Consider the following 11,711-nt stretch of genomic DNA (forward strand, 5'->3'; position numbering starts at 1 on the left):
TACCCTTATTTGCTCTAACTAATTACTTTAATTTATTAACGCATTAATTAGGGATAAGTTTAGTAATGTAGTTAATATTTTAATAATAATTACAATTTTTAAACGTGAATTTAAATCTCAAAAGACTTAATTCAAAATAAAGGGAATAATTTTGTTATAACTATTTTATGAATTACTTTTTGGATTAAAAGACAAATTGGCTTTAAACTGTTCAGGAACATCTATGACTCTAAATTCATTTAGAGTGCAACGTTTACTTTAATTTTTGAAAACAGTATAATATCATCATTACTGTTAGCTAAATTTAATTGAGACAATTAGTTGATTATAAAATGCTATACTATAAAAGAACATCAAAATTATTTATTGATCTTTTTATGTAATTTTTTAAATTATTGTCTATAAGTTTTGAATCTTTTTAGCAATTTTCTTTGTCTTGTTATTTTCTAATTAACAATCAAAATAAACTTTTGTCAATAATAAAAGTGACATTACACTGTTTTTAAAATTTAGGAATTAATTTGTCATTTAACCTTGGCTTTTTCTTGAATTGCATGATCAACATTTTGTGGAAAGCAAATATGGAACCAACCATGGGGGAGGAATCGGAATAAAGTGCATGGTAGACAGTGATAAATGATTGAAACCAAACCTTAATCATGTTAGTCTCATGCTGAAACCAAACCTTAATCATGTTCGTCTCATGCACAACTATTCCCAGGTCCAACTTTGCTCCCCCTTCAAAATCTCAATCATATGATCATGTTCAGTGATTCCTTTGAGATGTCGGGCACTGATAATAATATGTGATGTGATTTGACATATTCCCACAAAGGCGTTGTGATTATATGCATTGTCGTGAATCGGTGACACCGCGCGCTCGCGCACACATATTTATTTTGGTATAAAGCAAAATATATACTAAAGTTAAGAAACACATACAAATATCCAAGGGAATATTTGGTGCATACTTCCAATATCCCTTCGTAATATACATAATTTATAAGATAAATTACTATGGCCTAGAATAATTGGAATATAAGATGACTTAGATATAAAAATAATCAACGGAAAAGATGTCGAAGATGATATCCAAGGTTGATTATTGATGGACGTTAAGCCATATCTTATTTGTAGAAGTAGTTGTATGTTGTTTTTTATCTTCATCTTCAACTTTCTAAAATATAGGGTATAATTATTGAATATAATATGTAGATGAGTCCTCCTAACATTCTTAGATTTTCCAATTGAACAACATTTTTCCATGATTCCAAGATTTGAAGAATATCTCTATTAAAATTTCTCGAATAAACTTAGATTTCTATGTGTTGATAACTTGTCTGAGGATGAAGAAAAATTTCAAACTTATTGCAATGGAGGAAATAAGAATAGTTCCTTTGTGCCATTAAAAGGGCTTCTGCTAGCATGATATTCAAATTGTGAAAACATTTTGGGTTCTTGTATCTTCATATAGAGTTAATGATAGAAAAAGGCAACACAAAGTTATATAACAGTTGATCCTTTTTTCTGTATGAAAGACAAAATTTATTTTTTAATCCATTCATATAAAGATTGAGTTGGATCCATAGATGTTCTTAAAATTAAAGGAGATCCAAACCAAATTATCCTAGCAAAAGGATAAAGTAGGAAAATATAATCCAATGATTCATTAGAACTTTGCTAGAAACAAATAAACTTCAGTAATATTTATATGGTGAACCTAAAGACATTTTGTTATTGATAAAGATTTTCGAATGATTTTTTAAATTAGTAATTTTACTTTATGAGGCAATGTTATTTTTCAAAAGAATTTCCATGAAAAACCAAGATTAAAAGGAGGATCTCGATTAGAATCAATTAGCCAATTATAACCCTCCTTAACAGTATAATTACCATTAAAGTTAATAGACCAAACCACAGAGTCCTCTTGATTAGTAAAAGACAATAGTGTTTGCAAAATTTGTGAAGCTATAGTAGGGTGACATAAAGATAAAAAAGTAATTGTTTATTCCAAATAAACTAAGGGCACAGTATAAGATCTTCCCTTCTCTCAACAAGAGAAGGAAGATCTGATTGCTGCAAAGGTAATGAAAGCTCATTTTTTAAATAAATGGATTTCTTATTACCTACTATCCATTTCAAATTTTGCAAAACCATTTCACTCACTGTCAAAAATTTTTGAAAAAATAATAATAAAATCCTTCTAAAATGTATAAATGATAATTTAGTCTCTCGAAATGTCATGATTTCCCTAAAATTTTTAAGGACTTTTCTGCCATTAATGAATTTATATAAATTATCAAATTGCCTTTATTAAAAATAAATAATTCATAAATTTTGTTTAAATATTTATAACTTTCTTTCTTATATTAACAATAATGTAATAGCAACTAAGGGATTAACGTGCGAAATTATGATTTATTATTGAATTGTTGTGAATATAAGAAAAAAAGTTATGAATATTTAAATAAAATTTGTGACTTATTTATTTTTAACAAGGGTAATTTAATAATTTATATAAATTCATTAATGACAGAAAAATCTCTATAAACTTTAAAAAAATTATGACATTTTAAAAGACTAAATTATTATTTATACATTTTAAAAAAATTTTATTATTATTTTTTTAAATTTTTTTCCAAGCCGGAGAAGCGCGGCCTTAACAGAAAAAAATTATATTTCCGTTAATAGAAAAATAAAAAGCATATATACGTATAAAACATTGTGATGGAGTACTGTTGAGACAATGGTGGGTGACACTTTCCTATCGTGATCATTTTCAAGTTGCGAGCGAGGCTTTTGGACTCTTAATTTTATATTATTTGATTTAATAATTATCATATTAATAAATAGTTTTATGGTTTTCTTCAATCTCAATTCAAAACATTTGACCGAAAAAGAAAACTTCGATGCATAACATGTCTGAATAAAGTAGTAAAAATATGGAAACGGTTCAGAGTGAGAGGGAGCCAAGTCGGTATGAGACGGAAGAGATTCAATTCGAAAAGAAACCAGGAGGGGACCCCATTGAACAGAAGAGAAGAAATGAGAAGGTGCCACGTGTAAGAGGCGCCCACACATCCATACCGTACTCAGGAGGAAGTTAGCACGCATGAAGAGCCAGGCAAGCAGCGAGCCAGGTTGATGAAGAGACATGTTTTTTCGATTTTGATGTTTTCAGACAAAGAAAGAAACACAATTGGAAAACGCAGCAGCAACAAAACATAAAGAAAAGCTGGTTCTTCTCTTTCTGTTTCTTCTTTACTCTCTCTCTTCTTTGTTGCCTTTTGTGTTTCAGAAAACGGTCGTCACTCATCAGGAACATTCCCAATCTCTCTTTTTCTTCCTGGGCTGCTTCGATTTTTCTATTCTTTCGGCCAATATACACGATTTATGTATTTTGAAGATATATATTGACCTGAAAGGCGTCATCTTGATCGTTTGAATCTATGGAACAACTCGTGAACTTCATCATCCGGCCGCCAAGGTGACGAATCTTCACCGTCTATTTTCCTTAATAAATATATTGCCAAGATATGTTATTTTTCAAAAATCCCAGATGGGTTTTTGCATTTGCTTGGTATTGTTGAGTTGCAATATGATGGAATTCGAACATTTGATTGAGTCCTTGGGAAGCCCCAACTTGAGTGACCGCAATTGAATTGTTAGGAACTGGCCTGGTTGTGAATCAACCAACCCGTCATTTGGAGGGAAATAACTACAACGGACCCGAGTAGGTTCAACATCTAGGTGTCTCGTGCTTCTTCGTCAAGAACCCTGAATGATTTTAATACTTTATTGGGTGTGCTATCGCATCTTTTTAACTTGGCTTAATCTACTCGAGGGTTCTCAATTCCAGATCAATTTTTAAGCTACCTGAAGGTTCCTCTTGGTATTCTTCTGTTAGTTTTCACGTGGACCATCTGATAGCCCCTGATTTATTCCTTATTTGAGATTTAACAATTCTCCGCTGGACGAAATGGTATCATATCTAAGCGGTGTCATCTCAAATTCATATTGGATTTACCCCCTTCTTGGACCTTCCTTGAAAAGATAATGCTTATGCGATGCATCTCACCGCTCACATGGTAGCACAGGTGAAGCAGTGCACTTCTAGGCAGATATAGCTAGATTGCACTGCATATAAGTGAAAATCAGTGGTTGGTGAGTTCTTATTGTTTTGTGTTCCACAAATGGGATCTATCAAATAATTTCTGGCAAGAACTAGCTGCTGAATCTTGATTCCCCCCTTTTGTAAGGGGGAAAAAAATACTCCTGAAATTCTAGGTTTATAATTAGGATAAAATGTCAAATTATATTTTATCTTTCGTTCAAGCAGAACAATATCAGGAAGGCGAAAAACATTGTTTCCTGGAAAATGCAAAGAAAAGAAAAGGAGTTATTGCATCACATGCATGGAGCAAAGGGGAAGCTTTTCAAGGCAACGGGAAAGGAAAATATTTCCAGGAAATCATAAGATTCTAATTTGAAATTTAGGTTTGAGGTAGAAGCTATGGATATCATGGACTTGTATGCCTATCACACAATGATGATATCTACACTTATTGGTTTTCTCTCTGCAGCTTTGGTGAAATATGACTTGGATTGTGTTACCAACATGCCTCATCAATCTCTTAGGCATATAATCTTTTAAAAAATGACTTCATTTCAAACTATTATGATGTTATGAGTGTATAATTTATTGGAATGCAGAGCTGAATATGACCCAAAAAGTGATTTATTGGAACAAGAGTTCATGCTCAAAGGAAAATGGTATCAACGGAAGGATGTAGAGGTAAGCTTCATAATATTGAATCCAGTATCGTGGTAAAATTTTAGCATTGGTTGTAGTTGTAACCCTCACTCTCTGCACCCCCCCCAAGGAGAAAAACGTATCTATGCAATATTAATTATAAGTGATTATTGGCATAATGGAGATTCATTAGTCTAGTCATAGTGGATTTGATGTTGACACGCACCCTGGGCATGTCTAGAATACTAATACGCTAAAGATAATTCTGACATACACAATGGACTTTGCACCTAATTCTAGTAATTTTTTCTATAAAAGATGTGTGTTTGTGATATTTTAAAGTCTTATCAAATGATTAGAGAACATTGTAATTGTAGATGCCATTTTAATTTCAGTCAAAGTATTCTTTTCTTTGATTATCTATCTGAGTTGATCACCTGTTTTGTCTGCCTTTCATGTAATTTCGATATTCTGTAGATAAAAAATAGCCGGTGTGATGTTCTTCAATGCAGTCATTACATGCCCATTGTCAGTCTTGAAGAAAAGCCTCTGCCGTGCGTAATATATTGCCATGGGAACAGGTGACTATTTAGGTTAGCATGCAAGTTGATATCAATACCCTTCCAATTAATCTTTAGATTCATATTTAGGACATTTCTGACTCTACTGCTTTGAAGATTCTCATCGTTACAATTTTAGTAAGAGGAGTATGTTATCACTGTGTCTATTAGATCAAGAAGTGATTTTAATATGGATATGGCCTTACAGGTGCATTATGAAAGAAGTGGGCTTAGTATTGCTCCTTGAACTTATATCAATTTCAAAATAAGTTTTACTGGGGTGTCGCCCAGAAAAGTTGTATGGTCAATGTTATCATGCTAATTTGAAATTTTGAATTCTGCTGAAAATGATTTTCTTGTAATGCTTTAGAACAGATATTATGGATGATTAAGCAATGGCTTAAAAACGAAGAAGTTATAAACAGGATACTGAAGCGTACTTATTTGGCCTGTTAGCTTCTCATGGAATAATATTTGCTTTAATTCAAGATAATCTACTAATTTCTTTTGTTTCAAATGGTTTGTGCTAAACCGAAACTTCTATTTTGATTTTGTATCTTGAAAATCACAGATTAATTATGATGATTGCTATGAATGTAGCTTTGTATGATAGGTTTGTGTTGACTGGGTGCAATATTTGTATAGTGGATGCAGGGCGGATGGCAGTGAAGCTGCTATAATTCTTCTCCCTTCAAATATTACAGTTTTTACTCTGGATTTCTCAGGATCTGGACTTTCTGGAGGGGAGCATGTTACTCTAGGCTGGAATGAAGTGAGTTGTTGCTTTATAGCCATTTCAGTGTCATATTTGGCTATCATTGAGATATGAGACTAATTTAGGAAATCAACAGATAGATGGGCATACGAGGCTCAAGTATAAAGTGATATTTTTCTATCTTAACCTATTGAAGATAACTGGCATATTATGTAGATACCTGAAGTTCTTTTCTCTCATGCCTGAATTTGTGCCTTCTGTTTTCTTCTGTGCTTGTTGAAGACAATATACTTCATCAAACTATGTGTAAAGGCTAAAGATTGGGCACTGGGGTTGGGGGGGGTTTGAACCTCTTGATATAACCCAACGAAGATTGTGCTCTGAGAGCAAGCTAATTCATAAGAATAAAAATATGTATTTAAATACTATAATCTTTTGTTAAAAGTTTGAGACTTGTCATTTACCCGAGTCTCCTATGTTATCCTTAGTCCTTATATTTATTATAATGCTTCTATCCCACCAGAATTAGAGCTATTCTCTGCTGAGTCTGCATGAGAATCTTCTCTAGTTCTTGCTTTGTTCCCATTCTTCAAGATAATTATCTAACATTCTTGACTGTTTTCAGAAGGATGATCTGAAGGCTGTGGTTGATTATCTACGGGCTGATGGAAGTGTCTCTTTGATTGGCTTATGGGGCCGCTCCATGGGTGCTGTGACTAGGTTTTCTTCACTCGCTTGCTTACTTGAGCCTGTATTTTGAACAAGGTTAAGGAAACTGCTTGTTGGTCATACATGGGGCTCTAGCTGAAGATTGTAATATGGTCCACGATTAGTCACTTCATGTAGTTAAATGGTACTTAATTTGAAATTTGTTAAATGAACCCCATAAATTCCCTTATCGTGCCCCTCTTAGAATGAGAGCTAGAGCTACTTGAGATGAAGATAAATGCTGGGACTTTGTTGAAGTTTTGATAATGATCATATGGAATGATTATGGAAGAATGACGTTCTCTTGGATGGTGGCTGAAATTACTTGAAAGGAGTTGTATCCACCGATGATGTTAATGAGAAATAATAACTATCTGAAATAAGTCAAACATTATTGATCAAACATGTTTCTCTTGTTGGAAGTTTGCAAATGCTACCCATTAATTTTTTATTCAGCAACTCAAGTTACACTTCATTATTGTCTAGAACATCAAAATTTCTGTTCTAGCTAATTTATTTTTCTTTACCATTGATAACAATTTTATTCCTTGAAGCCTTATGTATGGAGCTGAGGATCCTTCAATTGCTGGGATGGTTTTAGACAGTCCCTTTTCTGATTTGGTTGATTTGATGATGGAACTGGTTGATACATACAAAGTCCGTCTGCCAAAGTTCACTGTGGGTATATTTGTTCTTTTCACGTGGCATCAAATTTCATTATCCAAAATTCTGCTCATGGAGTCATGGGTATTTTGAAATTAGTTCGTTAGTATCACAAATCTCTTATAGAAGGGGGGATCAAAGAGAAAAGAGCATTAGTTCAAGAAAGCAAATCAATCCATTTGCATGATGGATCTGGGAACTCTGTATTAAAGAAGTTAATATCTGTTTTTCTGATTGGTAGATGGCTAGTAGACCACCTCTTGTTGCTGTCACAAAAAATTAGTACTCAGTGTAGAAATTTAATTGCTTAAATAGAGATTGTGGGCTATAAATTCATGGGAAAAACTTGATTTTAAGCTTCTTTTTCATACTGCAGGTGAAATTTGCAATCCAGTACATGCGGAGAGCAATCCAGAAGAAGGCAAAATTTGACATAATGGACCTGAACACCATCAAGGTGGTCCTTCCAAAACTTCTTCTGATCTATTTTTATCCTAGGGGAATATCTAATCCTCCTCCTTTGTATTATTATTCTCTCTTTTTTTAGTTTCTTCTTTTATCTAAAAGAGGTTATTCTCTATTGCAGGTGTCAAAGTGTTGTTTTGTCCCTGCTTTACTAGGGCATGCCGATGATGATGGTTTTATACGTCCTCATCATTCAGATCGTATATTTGAGGCTTACATGGTATGCATGCCTTTAGGAAACTTATAACTTTTAATTGAGAAGTGATGTTATGACTGAATTCGTGTTGTATTTGGTCATTCAGGTCAAATTTTCATGTCATTTTAACAAGCATTTAATTTAATTTAGTGTGTGAGTGTATGTCTGAGGCTACAAGGTGCTTAGAATGTCATGATAACTTCTAAATGTGCAAAGGTTCTTAGAGCAGATTGTTTAGGTCTCCTGGCTTCTTACATTTTTTTTAGCTACCTCTAGTGGTCTTTGTGACTTTGTCTCTGCTTCTTGCAGGTTTTTTTTTCTCTCTCTCTGCCTTTTGGATTCTTAACCTCGTTGTCTTTACTTTGTAGGGAGACAAAAACATAATTAAATTTGAGGGAGATCACAACTCCCCACGTCCTCAGTTTTACTTTGACTCCATAAACATATTTTTTCACAATGTCTTGCAACCTCCAGAGGATAAGGTTGGGGAATCATTTTTTGATACTGTGAATGATTACTTTGGCAAGGTAAATTAACTGCACTGCATCTCAATGGTTCTGTTTTGGTTAAATTCTGAAGTGCCATCCTTGTACATCTTGCCATTGTTGACTGGCCGTTATAACATACAGGGTAGTTGGAGATCTTTGAATGAAGTAGGATATGACGAGTCCTCATCATCAGAACACAAAGGCATGACTGGGTGCCTAGCATCTCTGAACTATTTTCACTGTTCTATTGCAACCCGGATCTGTATTTGGTAATTTCTATTCTATTTCTTAATTATTTCTTTGTTGGTTGCAGAACCATCAGCAAGCAGTACGGCAGATGCCATTAAACAAGTCCGTTCAAAAAGACCAATGAGCAGGATGGAGGTTTGTATTTATTTTTATTCTAGTCTTAGTGAGTTGTTAGAATAGGATGGGTGCAGATTGGCTTGGAAGATTTATAGTGGCTTCTAAAGAAAATAGTCTTGCATTGGTATGCATGTGTTTAATGATAAAATAGATTGGGGCTTCCTATAGTACAACTTAAAATGAGGGCAAAAGGAAACCAAATGCCCAAAGAAAAGTACAAATGTTTCAACTCTTGACTAAGCAAAGTTTGCCATTTCTGTTGTGTTGCAGAGTGAAATACCCCTATGAAACACCATTAGCCAAGCCACCACAAAAAGCTGACAAGATAACGCCATTTCAGAACAATTAGTGTGAAAAAAGTTTTATCTTGAATGTCCTGGCATTTCTGTCCAATCTTACCCCTCAATCTGCAATAAAACCCTATCTTATTTTTTCCCGAAACCTTCACAAATATATAGCAGAGAATGCTCCAAGATCCAACAGTCACCAAAATTGCCAAAAAGTCTAATTAAATGTTATCTAAGGGGTTGGCGTAGAAGTGTATGGTTACTAGTCTTCAAATTAGAAAACACATAGGAGAAGCATTGGGGAAGAATAATCCTGCCTGTGTATCCTTTGTTTGTTCTGTTTTTTCATCTGAAAAAAGAACAAAGAGAGGGCTGGAAAAAAAAATTGAGGTTAGGGCATCCTCCTTAGTAAAGACCAAGCACCAACAATGTCCCCTAAAAATCTTATTGGATGAATACATGGCAAGAAAAGATGTGGCTGCTTGAACTGCCATACCCATAACCTTTTTAAAAAAAGAAAAGAAAAGTTGTTATTAGCATGATTTTTAAATTTCTATTAGTTTAAGAAATATTTCATGACTTCCTGCAGGTTCCATCTGATATTTCTTCAAAAGATGAACATTGTGAACGTGAGGTATTTTCTTGTACCAAGCTTTTTTTTTTTTTCCGGTTACATTCTATTACCTAACTTGTGTGAAGAATATATAAACTAGAAAATAATTTCTCTCCGCTGTCTCTACACAACACATGTACACGCGCACATGTATGTGATGTACATGAAATTCCCTCTTCTATTTAATGTTAATTCTTTTGGGAAAGTGTAAGAATTTTCCAATTTTTTGAGTTACACCTTAAGCCATAGTCAAAATTATCTGCAGACTAAGTTTTTTTCTTTTGACGAAACGTGACATTGCCATAACAAGCTGTTGAACTCATGGCATCTTGTTAGAAGTGTCAAATTGCCTTTTATCTCTTTGTTATAATATACAAAGTACTACCTCCATCTCAAATTATAAGATACTTTAAGGGGATATTCAGCATCCTACAATATAAAACACTTTGACGAAAATGATGTTTTATTAATGATATTTTTTCAATATTACCCTTCCCATATATTCTTTCTCTTCCATATTCTTTTATCAATGGAGTATTAAATAAAAAGCATTTTTAAAAGTTTATATTTTTTACTTGAAAAAAATGAGGTTGTAAAGTGTATTTAATAAGCTTTATCAATATGTGTGATTTTGTATAAAAGTGTCTTATAATTTGAGATAAAGGGAGTACCATTTCTGAGTTGTTCGATGATTTTATGCTGCAAGATGGGTCACATGGAGTGCATGCATTGACAATTCTTTCTTGATGTATTTGAACGCACCCTGCAAATTGTACAAGGGCAGGCATTTAATTCATGGTGTATAACGTGTGATCTACTGAGGGCCCCAATACCCAGTGGTGGTGATAAAATAAATTTTCCAATATCTGGCTTCAGATGGAGGGAGATCAGTGAAAGTAAACTAAACTAGAAAGAGAATAAGTAAACCATGAAATGAAGGTGAACGAGGGCCTAATCAATTTTTGTATGATTTTTGTGCACTGCAGGTTGAGAAATGCAATGATGATCTCTCCTCATCGTCTTCCAACATGATTAGCTTTGAACTGTCGAATGGCAATCCCTATGGACCCCATGTTCCAACCTCATGGGAAGATGACCAATATGTGGAATATGCACTTGATGACCTGACAGGTTTTCCATCTAGTGCGAAGGAGGAAGAAAGAGTGAGTAAATTAATTGACTTCTAGCATAATCTGAATCTATAATGAAATTCTCTTCAAGATTTTTTTTTTTTTTAACTTGTTTGATTTGTTCATATTATTCAGATGTTCATGGAAGCCGTGATTGAGTCACTCAAAGACATGGAAATAAGAAATCCCCAGGCAGAGGAATCACCCAAAGACATGGAAATAAGAGATCCCCAGGCAGAACAAGTACCACCCGGAGTTAGTACTGTGCCTGCAGGGCCATCGGAAAAAGAAGGTATGGGGGCTTCTTCACAAGATCTCTCAAGGTCCGTAGGGACCTCTTCCTTTTCAATCAAGCCGAAAGCTGAATCAATTTCGAGTCAAGACCCGGCCACTGAACCAAGTTTGTCACCAGGGGCAGCAGCAATTGATAGTTCACCAGCCAATGACTCATCCCCGAACACAAGTGTTTCTTCTTTTAGTAGTGATAGTGTTGCTAGTGTACCAAGTTCATCTGACACCGACGTATCACACAATACCAAGGCCACATTAACCGTTAAAAAGAATAGTCAAGCAGGTCATGTTATGGATGGCGTGATGCGTCGTTGGGATTTCAATTTTTTCCGGAACAGTAATAGTAAATGAGCTGAGATGCTCTCTCCATGGTTGATTTTACATTGTTACTGTAACTACAAAACGTCAAGGTTTGTAACAATGGTGCCCAGAGAAATAGGTTGCTTGTGTGCAAAGTTAGTTTGCTTAGATTCATT

The 11,711-nt window shown here is 34.2% G+C and overlaps 1 protein-coding gene across 3 annotated transcripts; it reads left to right on the plus strand.

Moving 5' to 3' along the window:
- Positions 1-2,973: 2,973 nt before the first annotated feature.
- Positions 2,974-11,709, plus strand: LOC129308491 (uncharacterized). Of its 3 annotated transcripts, none has more exons than XM_054949610.1 (14): positions 2,974-3,487; positions 4,714-4,795; positions 5,231-5,334; positions 5,959-6,085; positions 6,654-6,748; positions 7,291-7,414; positions 7,776-7,856; positions 7,986-8,084; positions 8,429-8,587; positions 8,690-8,750; positions 8,862-8,932; positions 9,791-9,835; positions 10,801-10,977; positions 11,080-11,709. In XM_054949610.1, the coding sequence occupies exons 1-14, from the start codon at positions 3,450-3,452 to the stop codon at positions 11,584-11,586; spliced, it is 1,770 nt and encodes a 589-aa protein (XP_054805585.1). In that variant the 5' UTR covers positions 2,974-3,449; the 3' UTR covers positions 11,587-11,709. The 3 variants fall into 3 exon arrangements, with proteins under 3 accessions (XP_054805585.1, XP_054805586.1, XP_054805587.1); XM_054949611.1 differs by having other exon boundaries at positions 2,975-3,487; positions 5,266-5,334; XM_054949612.1 differs by lacking the exons at positions 2,974-3,487; positions 4,714-4,795 and having other exon boundaries at positions 5,255-5,334; positions 6,039-6,085.
- The last annotated feature ends 2 nt before the right edge of the window (positions 11,710-11,711 follow it).

Source organism: Prosopis cineraria, unplaced genomic scaffold (assembly GCF_029017545.1).
Source record: "Prosopis cineraria cultivar Desert tree isolate PC_DT_omini unplaced genomic scaffold, ASM2901754v1 PC4, whole genome shotgun sequence".
Taxonomy (NCBI): Eukaryota; Viridiplantae; Streptophyta; class Magnoliopsida; order Fabales; family Fabaceae; genus Prosopis; species Prosopis cineraria.

Bases quoted from the DNA above. Each gene is read 5' to 3' on its own strand.
- LOC129308491 (XM_054949610.1), top strand. From the start codon at position 3,450: ATGGAACAACTCGTGAACTTCATCATCCGGCCGCCAAG. The intron at 8,085-8,428 runs GTATGCATGCCT...TTTACTTTGTAG, and splicing joins GTATATTTGAGGCTTACATG to GGAGACAAAAACATAATTAA. The intron at 10,978-11,079 runs GTGAGTAAATTA...CATATTATTCAG, and splicing joins GTGCGAAGGAGGAAGAAAGA to ATGTTCATGGAAGCCGTGAT.